The 16,016-nt window shown below is 36.9% G+C and overlaps 1 protein-coding gene across 1 annotated transcript; it reads left to right on the top strand.

Annotated features, from left to right (window-relative positions):
* Window positions 1–2,405: 2,405 nt before the first annotated feature.
* Window positions 2,406–14,976, top strand: LOC110442188 (aldo-keto reductase family 4 member C11-like). The gene is made up of 9 exons (XM_021485677.1): window positions 2,406–2,437; window positions 3,706–3,793; window positions 8,750–8,917; window positions 9,776–9,892; window positions 11,594–11,668; window positions 13,248–13,421; window positions 13,766–13,887; window positions 14,201–14,282; window positions 14,851–14,976. Exons 2-9 carry the CDS (start codon window positions 3,722–3,724, stop codon window positions 14,974–14,976), a joined length of 936 nt encoding a protein of 311 aa, XP_021341352.1. The 5' UTR covers window positions 2,406–2,437; window positions 3,706–3,721.
* Window positions 14,977–16,016: the final 1,040 nt, after the last annotated feature.

The following is a 16,016-nucleotide window of genomic DNA, read 5'->3' as shown; positions in this document are numbered from 1 at the left end:
CATATGAGAAGCAATGTAAGTCATGAAATGTTTCACATAATATAGGTTTAGTGTGGGTAACGGACTGAATTCACAGTACTCAGTGTCAAATTCTATCTTTTGGACAAGCATGTATACAAAAGTACATGTATATACATGTACAACAAAGTACATCATATATAAGAAACGGAAACATCTTGCTGCAACCTACAAATGGACATCTTTTTTCAAGTGTAGCCTTTTCATCGTTGATTCCATCTGGTGAAGCCCCCCGATATGGATACTTTGGGTGTACATACAGTCCAGCCAGCCCTCTTTACATGTAACATCATTGTTTGTTCAAATTTGGTTAAAGCTTTCTTTTCATAATTTTGTCCATGCTGATTGGCTTTTGTGTTAAGAGTCCAAGATGAAACAAGACTCTCACAAAGTTCCCCCATGTTTCGATGACAGGTAGCATGTGTGACTTCCCCAAACCTAGATGCAGTTACCCTCCACCCCCTTTTTTTTCTTTTCACTTGGAATTTGGTTTGGGTCTCCAACTCTCGAGCACCTTCTTCAGTAATCTGTAAAAGTATTGATATGAATGATTTTTACCAAAAAAAGTTTGAAGTTGAATTGCAGTAAATCTGGGTCATTTTGAAACAATGAATATTTATAAAAGATTGGTAGTAATTAAGGGGTCAGACTGTCTGCTTGCCAACCTATGACTGCATTTAAGCTTAGTAGTTTCAATTGTATTCCACATTCCACATTACAAAGATCAGCTGTGCATTGTGAGACCATGTGATTGATCATGGTGTGATGATCATGACATTACTACCAACTGTTGGCTGACTTGTGTTGGTTGTTCTATTCATTAAAAAATTATATATGAAATTTTTATATCTATGAATTGTAAAAAAAAAATTGAAAATAGGAATACAGTGTACAAAGAAGAGAGCTAGTTGCATTACATTAAGAGTTACAGGACTATGACTCATTAGAATGCTGTGTAATGTTTTAATGAAATAAAATTCACTTGCAACATGACCAATGACACTCAATTGTATTCAAATCTTTCGATTATAAATACATGCCAATCTGTGCAAGAAGTACTCTTCTATCTGCAGCCAAGTCAATTTGGGAAGGATAATCTTGTGATCTGGTATCAATCGCTGAAATCCAACAACTGGCCAAACACACAAATGGCATCGGGCGGGTAAACAGCAGATTGTCTGAAGTTCCTATTTCTTTCATAGGCCTTTAATCTAAAAATAATAAAAACAAAAATATGCCGTCTATAATTAGTGAGTTAAAAAACAAAAATCAGTCTGTAATACTACTATTACATTACATGTATTTAATTTCATTCCTTAATTTCTGTTATATGAAACAAAACAAACTAATTTAATAAATGTGATTTCTACAGGGACAGTCCAAACAGATATATTCTGTAATTTGTTCTCGGAGCCCCTGTGTTCCTATACATCTTTTTGTATACCGATATCTTTTGATGAGAACATTATAGTTCACCTACGTACTTCTCATGCATACTGCTATTCAGAGGAACGATTCTACCCCTGAATGGTTTTCTTAATCATAAGGTGTTGCACATTCCTGTGATCAAATAGATCCTGGCTGTGTTCCAACAAATACACAACTAAATAACGCCGTTTTTACCTGATGTAAAACTCTTTTATCTTAGGGCAAAAACCCTCAAAGTAAATTAATCACATTTTGTTGTTAATCCCCTAACACGTTTATAATCGTCAATTCCGAGACGGAGGACATCAAAAGAAAGAAGACGGTGGGATTGTTGCCGCCCCCCCCCCCCCCGCTTGTTCAAACCAGGAAAAGCACTGTTAAAATCTTCCTATTATCTTCACACCTTGATCTCAATCATTATTGATAGGAATGGAGATTTACGCCGATCAAAAAATATAAACAAATATAATAATTATGTATTTCGGACCTGTCTCCAAACTTACTTTCACTTTCGACGACACCGACAGTGACAGTCGATTACCCGAACAGCTGACGGGTGAAACTGATAGAAAGGCAACAATAAATGCAGCTTTTATTCAGTATGAAATAAAATATGTTTTACCTCTCAACTAAATCACTTTTTCTGCCATGGGTAGTAGCACTCCGTTTCCTCAATTCAGTCTTCAGCTTCTGTACCGACCAGTTCTGAAAACACTCGTACGCCATCTTGGCATCGGTAGTAACCCCCTAGTACACGCGCGCCCCCTGGTGAGTAGTGTCGCGGCGGGAACCATCGACATATCTCGTAATGGTCATGAATATTCATCCGTGCAGGATCTAGTGTATATTGATATTTTTTCTACTGTATAATATATTCCAGGACTCATTTCACTAACATCATATATAGTACAACTCGGATAGCATTGCTTTTACTAACAGAGGAGGTTGAGCCCGGTATACATCAACTATTGCTGCTGATTGTTAAGCTAAGGTAAGCTAATATATGTTGCTTTGATAAGTTTAGTATATTCGTATCCATTACTAAGTTTCTGTAGATTTGACTTTTAGTAATACATTTGTATGTGTTTATACCACACAACAATGAGATATTAACATAAAATGCAAGATTAATAGAATCTTCCCCTTCCTTGAAGAAGTGACAGAGAAATCTCCAACCCGAGGGGTGATGTTATTTGTTGTCTAATCCGTTCTATACCCTCAAGGAAGGGGGTGACTATTTTTCTCCCATCCTATTATTTCAGTCGCAACTCCAACGACAGTAGTCCGACATGTCTGTAAACAAAAACACATGAGGGGTATGAATATCGTCAGAAGCCTTTTGATTACGTCACAATTACCGGTTAACAGCAACGGTCATTTAAGGACGTGCCTCCATGTGTGTAGTGTATGCGTGCTTGCGTGTGTATATGCAGGAGAAAGGGCATGTTGGGGTGTTTGCCTTCTAGCGATAGCACAGATCTTATGCCGACTTCACAAACTATCTCACTAGAATGCCATTCCGGAGGTACCAGGCACAGCATTCCGCCGGTCACATTATACTGACATGTTATTACCATTCCCCTTAATGCTGAACGTTAAGCAGGGAATAACAACTTCCATTTTTAAGGATTTTGATATGTCTCAGCCTGGGGACAGAACCCATTGCCTTCCTCACCTGGGCGAACGCTTAACATTCAAGCCAAAAGGGAGGTGTTGCCAAGCAAGGCGCTAGGAAAACAAAAGGTAGTTAGAAGCAGAAAGAAAGATAAAGATCCCAAATATTGAAATAGGCGCAGCAGATTTATTATGGTCGCTTTTGTGTCCCCAATTAGAGGACACCAAATCAAATCCCAAATTCTGCAGGGGTTCACACATTAGTCGCCTCCTACGATACACGCAGTGGGTAACAGCATCCCGATCCCCCACCTGCAGGGGTGCCGTTGTAGGAAAGATCCTTCAGCCCAGGTATTAAATTCGTTGCCCTTCGCCGTAACTTCTCAATTGTTTCAATGTCTTTAACTTTGTGTTGGTTCCATACACTTGCCGCGTATTTTAGGTGCGGACGGACTAGCGCCCTGAAAAGCTGTTTAAAAGTTACCTCATCCAAATATACAAATGATCGTCTTATAAGCCTAATAATGCTGTTTGCTTTATTCAAAACGAAATTATTTCGAAAAGTGCAGTGGGACAGGCATCCTTAGTTTGCTTTTGATAAACTGCAAAAACATTTGTTTCGAAAAAATATTCTTTTCGTTTTAGTCGAAGCATCAGAAGGATGGAAATGGAAAATTTCGTAACGCTGAACAATGGAAAACGAATTCCTCAAGTAGCCCTAGGAACATCGAGGGTATGTATTTTTAGTAACAGGGATGATCAGTCAGTATCATGCGGTACTTTTATTGATATAAATATTACATTAAGAGGCCGAAGGCCAAAAGACTCAGCAGACGAGAACATTTGAATAACTAAGCTGACCATGTTTTGTAGAGTATTGACAAAATGAGAGGAAAACTAACAATGCTTGTATTAAGGCGCTCTGCATTCACACAGGCGTAAACTTTCCAACACGTTTATTAATACTGCAAACGTGCCTGTCCCAAGATTTTTTTTATAATCTTGTCACAAAATTCTTCAGGAACTTATAGTTTGATACTCCGTATGAATAATTCATGTCTAGAAATTGACAAGAGACAATGTTTTCTTAGCAAGTGTCGGTGAATTTTAGCAAACAAAAGTGCCTTTCCAGTCGAGGAGAGAATGAAATTATCGCTAAGTACAAGCATTTGTTCTTAATCAAAAGCATCTTCCAAACAAAATCTCGAACATCGTTATAAATGAGTAATCTATTTTACGTTTAAACCTTTTTATATAGCACTTACTGTGGTTTTAAATTCTCCCTGTGGCACCCTCTCAGTGTGTGTATGCTCTAACTGAACCTGTTCGGTTTTTTTTTATTCAAATCCAACCATGAAAGAAATATCTGATTAGAGGTAAATATCATGATACTAAAAATTCTAGTTTGCGATGCATTGTGTAAATTCAGACTCATAACTGACACTGTGTTGTCAGTCCTTCTCACGGAAAGGCCCGGATATTGTGCTATTTCGGTCGTATCTATTATCAACGGCTTTCCAAACAAGAGGCCCATGGGCCTTAACGGTCACCTGATATATTTATACAGAGAGTTGATTTTGTTTTTAACATGAACAGAAATATTATTCAATTGACAAAAAACAATAAAAACACCTTATTCAATATCTAGCATACAGATTTCAGACTAAAAAGGATTTGAAACTAGCACCTCTGATTCTAACTAAACAAGGAAAATGAAGAAATTTTAGCACACTGACTCCTTTGAGCCACACCCTTCAGCCCTTGTGGGTAGGGCTGGCTCAAAATTTTCAAAGTATCAAACTGTCAACTCAAGGTTATAATTCCAATCAAGTTATTAACATGTAATATTCAAAGTAGCATTTGCCATTATAAACCATAATAAATTTTGCCCCCCTCCTTCCCCAGGGGGTAAACGTGAGACCCTAGGGTCATAAACCTTAAGACCCTTCCATCTATGAAGAGTATTTGATTCTACCATATCTGGTACTTGAGAAGAAGATTTTTGAAATTTCAGTTAATTCAACCCTTTTTTGCCCCACCCATCAGCCCCTGGGGGTCAGTCAGGGCTCATAGGTGCATACTATCAAACTGCTACCTAATACTGATAATGCTAACCCAAATTGAATTACTTCCAATGGAAATTAAACAAATGTTGGTCCAAAATGTGATTTCCCTATATAAACTATAGTAAAGTTTACCCCCTCCCCAGGGGGAAACGTGAGACCCCAGGGTCAAGAAATTCACAATTTCGGTAAAGCACCTTAAGACCCTTCCATCTATGAAGAGTATTTGATTCTACCATATCTGGGTCTTGAGAAGAAGATTTTTGAAATTTCAGTCAATTCAACCCTTTTTGGCCCCACCCATCAGCCCCTGGGGGTCAGTCAGGGCTCATAGGTGCATACTATCAAACTGCTACCTAATACTGATAATGCTAACCCAAATTGAATTACTTCCAATGGAAATTAAACAAATGTTGGTCCAAAATGTGATTTCCCTATATAAACTATAGTAAAGTTTACCCTCTCCCCAGGGGGAAACGTGAGACCCCAGGTCATGAAATTCACAATTTCGGTAAAGCACCTTAAGACCCTTCCATCTATACAGAGCATTTGATTCTACCATATCTGGGTCTTGAGAAAATGATTTGAAATTTTAGTCAATTTAACTCTTTTTGGCCCCGCCCCTGAGACCCCTGGGGGCTTGGGACTAAACCGGCTGCTGTTTTTGTTGACCTTTGTCCATGGAAGGTCCCTGCAAAATTTCATCGAAATTGGTTCAGGGCTTCTGGGGAAGAAGATTTTTGAAATTTTAGTCAATTTGACCCTTTTTGGCCCCGCCTCTCAGGCCCCTGGCGGCTTAGGACTAAACCGGCACCTATTTTTGTTGACCTTTGTCCAAGGAAGGTCCCTGCAAATTTCATTGAAATTGGTTCAGGGGTTTTGGAGAAGAAGTCGAAAATGTAAATTGTTAACGGACGGACGACAGGCGATCGCAATAGGTCACTTGAGACTTTGTCTCAGGTGACCTAAAAATGAAACTGACTACACTGGAGGTTGGCTTCCGGTCTTGTCATTATCATCTACGTAAACTTTCGTTAGGAGATATATATTTTCAGTATCAACTCGATTTTCAGGTTGTCCTTTTACTAAATAAATAGCCCCTTTAAGCCTTTACATTTATTGTTGGTATACTTGATGACACGTTATAGCGAGGTTTCTACCTTGTCTTCTGTTCAGGGCAGAAACCAAGAATACACTTGTTGTATTATTATTCTTATTATCAATGCCTAACGGCCCATCAACACAGGATATGTCATTAGGACCAACAAATGTATCGTAGAAAGCGACCAATGTGGACCCCCTGCAGAATCGAGTGTTGTTAGAAACGGGGGTTTCTTCTCTCTTCGACTAGAATAGTATTACAGAAACCAGAATTGATCAGCTGTTCCCGATGCAACACTTGGATTTGTTTCCCCCCACCTTTCCTGTTTCTTACTTTTCTATATGCTTTCTCTTCCCGACGGTGGCTTCTTATATTTTTGAGGATAATCTTAAAAATATTTGTAAGTATATTACATTGTATCTTGACGTTTATATAAAAAAAGGCTAGAACATATTTATGTAATATCATACACACCTGTGCAGTAAAACTTAAATGGCATGGACGAAAACCGCCAGGTCACCTCACTATCCAGCCATGCAGGTTGGAGATTGAGAAAATAATACGCCTGCATGTATCGTTAGTTACATAGCTGTTAATAGGACGTTAAACAAAATAAAACACATTCCCTCTCCGCTTCCTTTGCAGGCAGCTAGACTTTATATAGCAGTTTCGTAGTATATTTTATATGCGTTAGAAATGCACATGTGTACGTTATTTAAGTCGAACACATAGCTACTTAGTACATATTGTCTTATGCAACAAAAGTACACATAACAGTTTTGCCGGAAAAAAGTGCCATAAAATTTAAGCTTTTATGTCCATGAGAGCCATTAGTTGACCGTTTTATGTCGAGTATTGAGTTACAAGGAATATAGAGTGTTTAATCATCGTTAAATCAGGGAAGGGCCTAAACCCTAACGTTTAAATCTGCGTGTTGTTTTTCCAATGCAAATGTTCGGTGTTTGATACCATAATTAAATACAAATAGTATAGACTGTGTGTTTTTGAAATGTGTTGAACACTGTTCACATACTGCATGTAGCCATTAATCCTATAGAGTGATTGGGTGAATTAAATGCACATAGAAACAGCACACATGCCCATCACATATAGAGGTACGTCCTAACATTTTCTTAGCAGTTGAGAGAACGTTAAACCTTGTACAACCAACCAACCAATAAACCAACATAAATATAGACGCTTTATACATGTCGCAAATTGTTATTATTTTATAAAGAACTAACTGACAGTCGTAAATGAATTACTTAAAAGGTATGACGACTATTTTCATTTGTTAATTATTATTTTAGCATTGAACAATACAATACATTCGCATGCATGTTCTTTTTCCCCCCAAATTAACCATGTACGTTATCCAACGCCCTCCAAGAACCTCTGCTCTATTGCAAGTGTGCCGGGTGTAAGTCGGTGATAGGTAAAGTATGCCGAAAATATATTTTACTGCTCCATTTCACTGTGTCGTCATTGTGTCTTCATCGGTGATGTCTTAAAAAAGAGGAAATCCAAATGGGTATAAATTACTTTTGAAACACGGAGGTCCGTAAAACCCCTAATAATATGCATTACACAAATTTTAAGAGTCAATTTTAAATCAATAATGAATAGTGTTAATGTGAGATAGCACTATGAAGTCGACATCAGATCCGCGCTTTGACAAGGAGGTAAATACACCAAACCATCCCGCCTCCGGCACACATACACACATGAACGCACACTCTACAGACATGGAGGAACGTCATTAAAAGACCTTATCTTTTAATAGGAGGTTAAAAAAAACCCAAAAAATAAGAATTTCACCGACAGTTTAATAAATTGTACCTTGCATCATGAAAAAAAGAACGTAAGACACATAAGTGGATGTACACTCATGTATGTGCATACATAGATATCTACAGGTTTCCACATATATTAAGCGCAACATAATTAATGGTTCCATGTTCCAGCTGTGGCATCATATTTGTGGTGAAATCAAAACGTGATAACGCATAACAGATGTTAACGGCAGTTTGTAATAATTAAATTCCTAGATCACTTATCTTTAAGGGACTGAAACTATATTGAATAAAATTTCTATGTAACAAGTGTGGATTGAAAGTAAGGAACGTATGCTTGTATATCTTTATCTATTTATGTATCGATCAATAAACGATAATATGCATGATTTGCTATTCGTTATTCAAATTCTATTCGTTCTTCAAAGTGTGAAATATCGCAATGTTAATAACAGCGACATATTTGAGTTTATCTTTCATATCATCTCGTGATACGTTAAATTGCATCGGGTGCCTTGCTAGGTCGGGATTTTGATTTGTTTGGTTTGGTTTAGTATTTTTTTTAACGTCCTATCAAAAGCTAAGGTCATTAAAGGACGGCCTCCCCTGTGCGCAAGATGCATGCGTGTAGTGTATGTGTGTGCATTTTGGGAGGCTGCGATATAATGTTAACTTAAATATCATTGTTAATTGTAAATTAAAATATCATGGACAATTATCTTTATCTGCAGATTCCAGTTGAAAAAATTGAAGCATGTGTAAAGCTAGCCCTAGAAATGGGTTATCGGCATATAGATACCGCATTTCACTATGGAAACGAAGTGGTCATTGGTAAAGCTCTACGTGAATATTTGGAAACCACTGACTTAAAGCGAGAGGATGTTTTCATCACCACTAAAGTATGGAACGTTACGTTACAACTGCTTGAGGTTTCTGTGTAATTGAAATATGATTATTTACATTTAATAAATCTGTGCGAAAAGATATATCATGTGGTACAACCAATTTACCTTTGGCATGCTCAAATTATTTTAAGGGTTTAGTTTGATGCTTTCTTTTTGAACGTTTTTAGTGTGGTTTCGCCCTTAATGACTCAAATTGTCGATGAGTCGTCAAACAATACAAAAACAAAAGCATACACATGATAATTTAGTTACGTTGATATGGGCACTTTTGTTATTCCGTGTGATTGTTTAGTTATTGTAGAAACGCCATCATTGCAATCAGTTCGTACTTTAATAGGGGCATTACATTGAAAAAAAATAATAGTATTATAATTGTGGAAAGGTAGGGCCAATTTCTAATACTTGCTTAAAAGTTGGCTACTAATAAAAAATTCAACGTCAGGATTTTCCATAAAAACTGACACCTGGGGCCTGTTCGTTTATGCGGAACAACCGGTTGGACTATTTCGGGTATAAATCCTGGCGGACCTGCAAATGTTTATGCAGGCCTTGCAAGGCCTTGTCCAGGCTTGCCTGAAAGCAGCATCAGATTACTTGGTCCGACCTTATTTAATAAACGAACAACTGTGGTCTGACCGGTTTGACCATTTAAACGAAAACGGCCCTGATAAATTTGTCATATAACACCTTTAATTTAACAAAAGTTATTGGAGAACAGCATAGCTCGCCTTTTGGTGATGTATGTTGTAAGTTAAGTAAAGATTCATAACGCGAACATTTCCGCGCACTAAAATGTTCTCTTTTACAGTATGAAAAATCTGCATACAATCTGATACTGGTGATTTGTTGCAGTTGGATGCTATGTACATGGAGGAAGACGTTGTAGGACCGGCATTAGACGAAAGCCTGAAGAGGTTAGGACTAGAATACGTCGACCTCTTCCTTTTGCATGGCCCGTGTGCGATGAAGGTATCATATTTACCATGCCAAACATTGTCATAACCAAATTATCTTGGCATCAACTCATCTACTCATTATGTTATTGTGTAGCATATATATACATACCATATTCAAAATGAACGTCAATTATTTAACAACACATCACAAATTGTTTATATCAAAAGATTTATATATTTAACAGAATTATGTCTTCGAACATTGCTGTGTTATTAATAGTTCATTGAACTGAGAAGTCTTTGTGAAATTTGGTCCTCTTGCCTTGTCATTTTCGTTATTAATGGAAAGTTTTAGGAACTCGCTTGTGTACATATATATGAATATTATCTATATTAAACCTAAAGTTCGCATTGCAAAGCAATTAATCAAATTGAGTTCAGCAATTAAGCTATATCAAATGTAATAATAATAATAATAATAATTCGAGGTTCTTATATACCGCTTTATCACAATCTAGTTCATAGGTCGTCTCAAAGCGGTTCACTAATTATTATCCGTGGTTATAATAGGACCTTTGCAACCAGAATTATTTTTCTCAACTCCTCGGGGAGCATACAGCCGATGCTGCCATTTCGGCGCTTAAAACTAGCATTCTACAATTCTAGCACTGCCCAATCACGTAGTCATTTACAGCTGAGTAGACTGAATCAAGCAGAGTAAAGTATTTTGCTCAAAGATACAACATAGTGCCGTGTCGTGACTCGAATCCGCAACCCTTCGGTCACGAGGCCGGCGTCCTACCACGAGACTACAGTGCCTCCTATATGTACGTTACGACTACGGAATTATATCCTTTGATAAGCGATTTGCCACTATGATCATGTCGAGTGTAAGGGGATGTTGACCGTTGCAAAACCAAAGCTTCTATTTCATGATGCCGCCGTGTTGTTGTGGTCATGGTCGCTGTTATATTTTGGCTAAACGATTTGATGCTGTTAATCGGATACTCGAAGTGTGAACAAGAGTCAAAGACTGGTCTTCCATCGTAATTTGTATTTCTATGTTATGGGCGGATTGGTCGAGTGGTTAACACTTCTACTTTCGGCGCAGTCGGTCGGTGTTTGGCGAAGTCGTCGCACGCATGGATTATTTAAAATAGCAAAAGTGTTTATTCTTCTGCCCACACAAATCCAACAACCCAGGTGTAGTAGAAAATGGTCTGGGTGGATGTTGCGGTATCTGTGCTGTGGCATTCAAGTGAGATGACACTATAAATGATGTCGTTGGAACCATGGTCCCACTACAAACAGGACACAATACAACTCCAGGACACATGCAGGCATACACACATAGGAAGATATTAGCAAGGTGACATAGGACTAATAGTTAGCGCCTAAGCAGGCAGCTCCTTCGAATTCCGCAAAATTGTATTTATTAATGTATATGTTAATTGTATTATATTGTATATCTATGTACTGTAAAAAATCACTTTTGGGAAACTGTATCCATAACCAAATTTTAAAGGTGAAATCCACTGTACATATAACAAAATGTAAACAAACTGTATACGTACACTATTATTGATCCGAATGTTTAAGATATGATCTACATGTCATCATTGTACCGTGTCTTGGCCTATTGGTTAAATAGAACAAGGAACTGTGTAAAAAGTGTATCTAAATTGTCTTTTTTCGCGCTCTGAATAGTTTGTTTTCATAGAGATTTGAAACAATAACCATTTTTCTGAATACCTTTACATTTATTTTTTAACAGACGTTTCGTCACTTTCCTGAAAACCCCCCGCTTTGTAGGGAATTTATGCCGGTTGATTTGAGGGAAACATGGAAGGTAAACAATATAGGATCGACAGAAGGTAACTTATTTAGGTTCGCCATGGCATGAACAATTCTTTCAACGTGCAGCTTACTTGTACAACTCTCGGACCAAAAAAACGAATTTTACCTGTCATATGTCCCTGCAGGTAGAGCGTAAAACTTGTACCTGCTGCCCCCAAATACATGATCGTAAGAGGGATCTTATCTTTTATCTTCTTGCTAACCAGCTTTCTTCTTCCTAATGTCTCCCTTGACAATGCCTCACCTTTGGTCTTTAGTTGAGCGTTCGCCCCTGCGAGGAAGGCTTTGGGTGCTGTCCCCTGGCCGGGACCTACCAGAGTCTGTAAAACTGGTAGTTTCTACTCCTGCTTAACGCTCAGCAATTTAGGAGTGTAGCTACTGGTTTTCCCGTTGTCAGTATAATGTGACCGGGTGGAGTGTCCTGTTGGGTGTCTTCGGCAGTATGTTTCAGTGAGGAAGCACTATAAATTCGGCATTAGTTCGGCATTAGTTCGGCATTAGTTCCGCGCTATCCCAAGGAGACAAACATAAACATATCGCAGCCTCCAAAAACACACACGCATACACTACACGCATACATCTTGCACACAGGGGAGGCCGTCCTTAAATGACCATAGCTGTTGATAGGACGTTAAACAATACTAAACCAAACCAAACCAATTACCTGTCATATATCGTTATGTGATAAAACACAATTTATTGTTAAAAGCGGTAAATGCTTCAAAACCATACAATACAGTATCTGTTCTGTTATATCACAAAAATTCTCTTCTAGATAAAACAATATGGTAAAAATGACGTTATCGAATTTAAAATCGATAAACTAGCACAGAATATGAAAGAAGAACAACTTTATTTATCACATAACTGACCCATTTTACTTTGTCATACGGCCATGTCATAAATATGGTATTGCACGTGTAATAAAACCTAAGGATGATGCCATTGGTCAAAAACCATGGGAACATATTCCTACGCCACGACAGGTACTACTTCTATTTACTTTACCACATGATACATGTAGTGTTATTTTAAGATCAATTTAAACTATTGATTCTGTCATAAATATTTTCATTGCATTTAAAACTGTTCATTATTTTAAAAAATATCACAAAAATCTCGAACTACAAAATCGTGTCAGCTGATAACAATTACTTGTGTTTGATTTGTTATTTGTTTTCAAATAATGAAGGTTATGTGATAAATAGAATCTCTGTATATAAGATCCTCTATATGTAGACCATAGAAAAAGAACTATGGAAAAAATACCGGTTGCTCTGGAAACGTAAAAGTCTTCTGCTTTATGGGCGACAACCGCCTACATTAAATTCAAGTAATGTCATGCCCCCAAAACAAGGACCAGGGAATTAAAACAATGAAACTACTAAGCACATTTATGAGTATGATTTCAAACTTCGACCTATATATCGCACACGGAAACAACATATTTACAAACAGTTTTATGATTGCAACTTAGAAAATGCCCATTGCTTGCATCAACCTGCGTCTTTGTCTGTAAGCAGCCGACATAAATCATTCGATTAACGTACAAACAAACTGTTTACTTTAAGGGTATGGAGGGTACTGTATATAAGGGCAAGGCACGATCAATCGGCGTATCGAGTTTCAATTCCAAACAGCTGGATTACATTTGTGATGCTGCACGCATTCAACCAGTGGTCAATCAGGTATTGTCACTTTATGTTATAGACACAGGTATTTTAGACATTAAAGTTTATTTTCCAGTAAAATGTTTGTACTTGCTGAAACACGCAACTTATATAATCTCTTCCACATTTTATTCGTCTTTCGTCGTTGGACAGACAGTTGGAAACACATTGATTTTTCTTTTTCAATAATTGAGACGAAGTTGTGGTGTTCTTAAATTAAAAATCGTTAATTTTATGTGTCCAATTATCAAACTCATCTCTGACGATTTCACATACTTTACATATAATTGTTATTTTTTCCTGTAAAGTTAATATTGTTAAACATTGTATAAGGCACATTAGCTTTTAAATTTTAAAGTACCAATTTACTTGTATTTTATTAAACACCGGCTCAATTTGACCATTTTCAATTATTACAGGTTGAGCTTCATGCCAGATTTCCTCAAAAGAAACTTAATGAATTTTGCATATCTAAAAACATCCAACTTGAAGCATTTTCTCCTCTTGGTTCGCCTTTTTTCACTGGACCGGAAGAACTCAAGTAACCATTATGAGTATATAAGTGTATTAGCTAAAGATAAGTTATTCATGCTTGATGTACCTGTTGATATTGATTAGGGCGATAGTTACAGGCTGTTTTATAACTGTTTCCTTATTATATACGCTTGATTGAGATTTAATAGTTTATATCCGTCTTAAACCCTTGATTGAGATATTTCAGCTTTATTCGTCTTTTACGATTGATTAAGATTTATAAGCTCATATCTGTCATTCATGCTTGATTGATATATTTTAGCTTATGTCCGTCTTTTATACAAAATATGATTTGATAAACAATTTCTACATTCCCGTAGTACTGTACAAGCGTCTGATAACTTGGTGGAAAACCCTATTATCGTCGACATTGCGAGGAAATACAAACGCACAGCAGGGCAAGTGAGTAAACGACGTAAGGAGAATTCATGTCGCTTCTTAAGCTATTTAGAATAGATTTAGGTTCATGATGTCCTTTTGACAAGGTATTTCAGTAAGATAANAGTTTCAATTCCAAACAGCTGGATTACATTTGTGATGCTGCACGCATTCAACCAGTGGTCAATCAGGTATTGTCACTTTATGTTATAGACACAGGTATTTTGGACATTAAAGTTTATTTTCCAGTAAAATGTTTGTACTTGCTGAAACACGCAACTTATATAATCTATTCCACATTTTATTCGTCTTTCGTCGTTGGACAGACAGTTGGAAACACATTGATTTTTCTTTTTCAATAATTGAGACGAAGTTGTGGTGTTCTTAAAATAAAAATCGTTAATTTTATGCGTCCAATTATCAAACTCATCTCTTACGATATCACATACTTTACATATAATTGTTATTTTTTCCTGTAAAGTTAATATTGTTAAACATTGTATAAGGCACATTAGCTTTTAAATTTTAAAGTACCAATTTACTCGTATTTTATTAAACACCGGATCAATTTGACCATTTTCAATTATTGCAGGTTGAGCTTCATGCCAGATTTCCCCAAAAGAAACTTGATGAATTTTGCATATCTAAAAACATCCAACTTGAAGCATTTTCTCCTCTTGGTTCGCCTTTTTTCACTGGACCGGAAGAACTCAAGTAACCATTATGAGTATATAAGTGTATTAGCTAAAGATAAGTTATTCATGCTTGATTTACCTGTTGATATTGATAAGGGCGATAGTTACAGGTTGTTTTATAACTGTTTCCGTATTATATACGCTTGATTGAGATTTAATAGTTTATATCCGTCTTAAACCCTTGATTGAGATATTTCAGCTTTATTCGTCTTTTACGATTGATTAAGATTTATAAGCTCATATCTGTCATTCATGCTTGATTGATATATTTTAGCTTATGTCCGTCTTTTATACAAAATATGATTTGATAAACAATTTCTACATTCCCGTAGTACTGTACAAGCGTCTGATAACTTGGTGGAAAACCCTATTATCGTCGACATTGCGAGGAAATACAAACGCACAGCAGGGCAAGTGAGTAAACGACGTAAGGAGAATTCATGTCGCTTCTTAAGCTATTTAGAATAGATTTAGGTTCATGATGTCCTTTTGACAAGGTATTTCAGTAAGATAACACTATACAAGTATTGGCATCAGATCCGCGCTTTCACGCGAAAGCAATTACATCAATATACACTGCCTCCAGTACATTTGCACGCATACAAAACACATGGAGGTACGTCTTTAAATCAAATTAGCTGTTGATACACATATAAACCAAACCAAAACATGATTTTCCTCAGGTGTTGTTCTCTGCTGTTTTTGTGTTTACATATAAACTTAAAATACGATGTTGTCCTAATTTATTGACGAGATGCTGTAAAAAGTCTTAACCACTTCATGCCTTTTTGAAAGTTTACATATATGTTAACCAAATAACAGATTGCTAGCCATAGTTTGTCCTAATTTCCGTCAGGCGTCGCTTCTAGAATACAACGTCTTCCAATACTGCCTTTTTGTTTGGCTGACATTTATATCGCCTAAGGGGAAATTAGTTTCAAATAGGCGAAGGATCCCTCCTTTCTAGTTCACTATGATTTAGTCACTTAATCGGAAAAAACCTTCGGGTGTTTCCGCTAAATTTAGATGTGACAGTAATCGGGGGCCAATAATGGTGTTGAGT

Source organism: Mizuhopecten yessoensis, unplaced genomic scaffold (assembly GCF_002113885.1).
Source record: "Mizuhopecten yessoensis strain PY_sf001 unplaced genomic scaffold, ASM211388v2 scaffold716225, whole genome shotgun sequence".
Lineage (NCBI taxonomy): Eukaryota > Metazoa > Mollusca > Bivalvia > Pectinida > Pectinidae > Mizuhopecten > Mizuhopecten yessoensis.
Note: the sequence above shows the minus strand (reverse complement) of the source record. Positions and strands in the feature narration are given on the sequence as shown.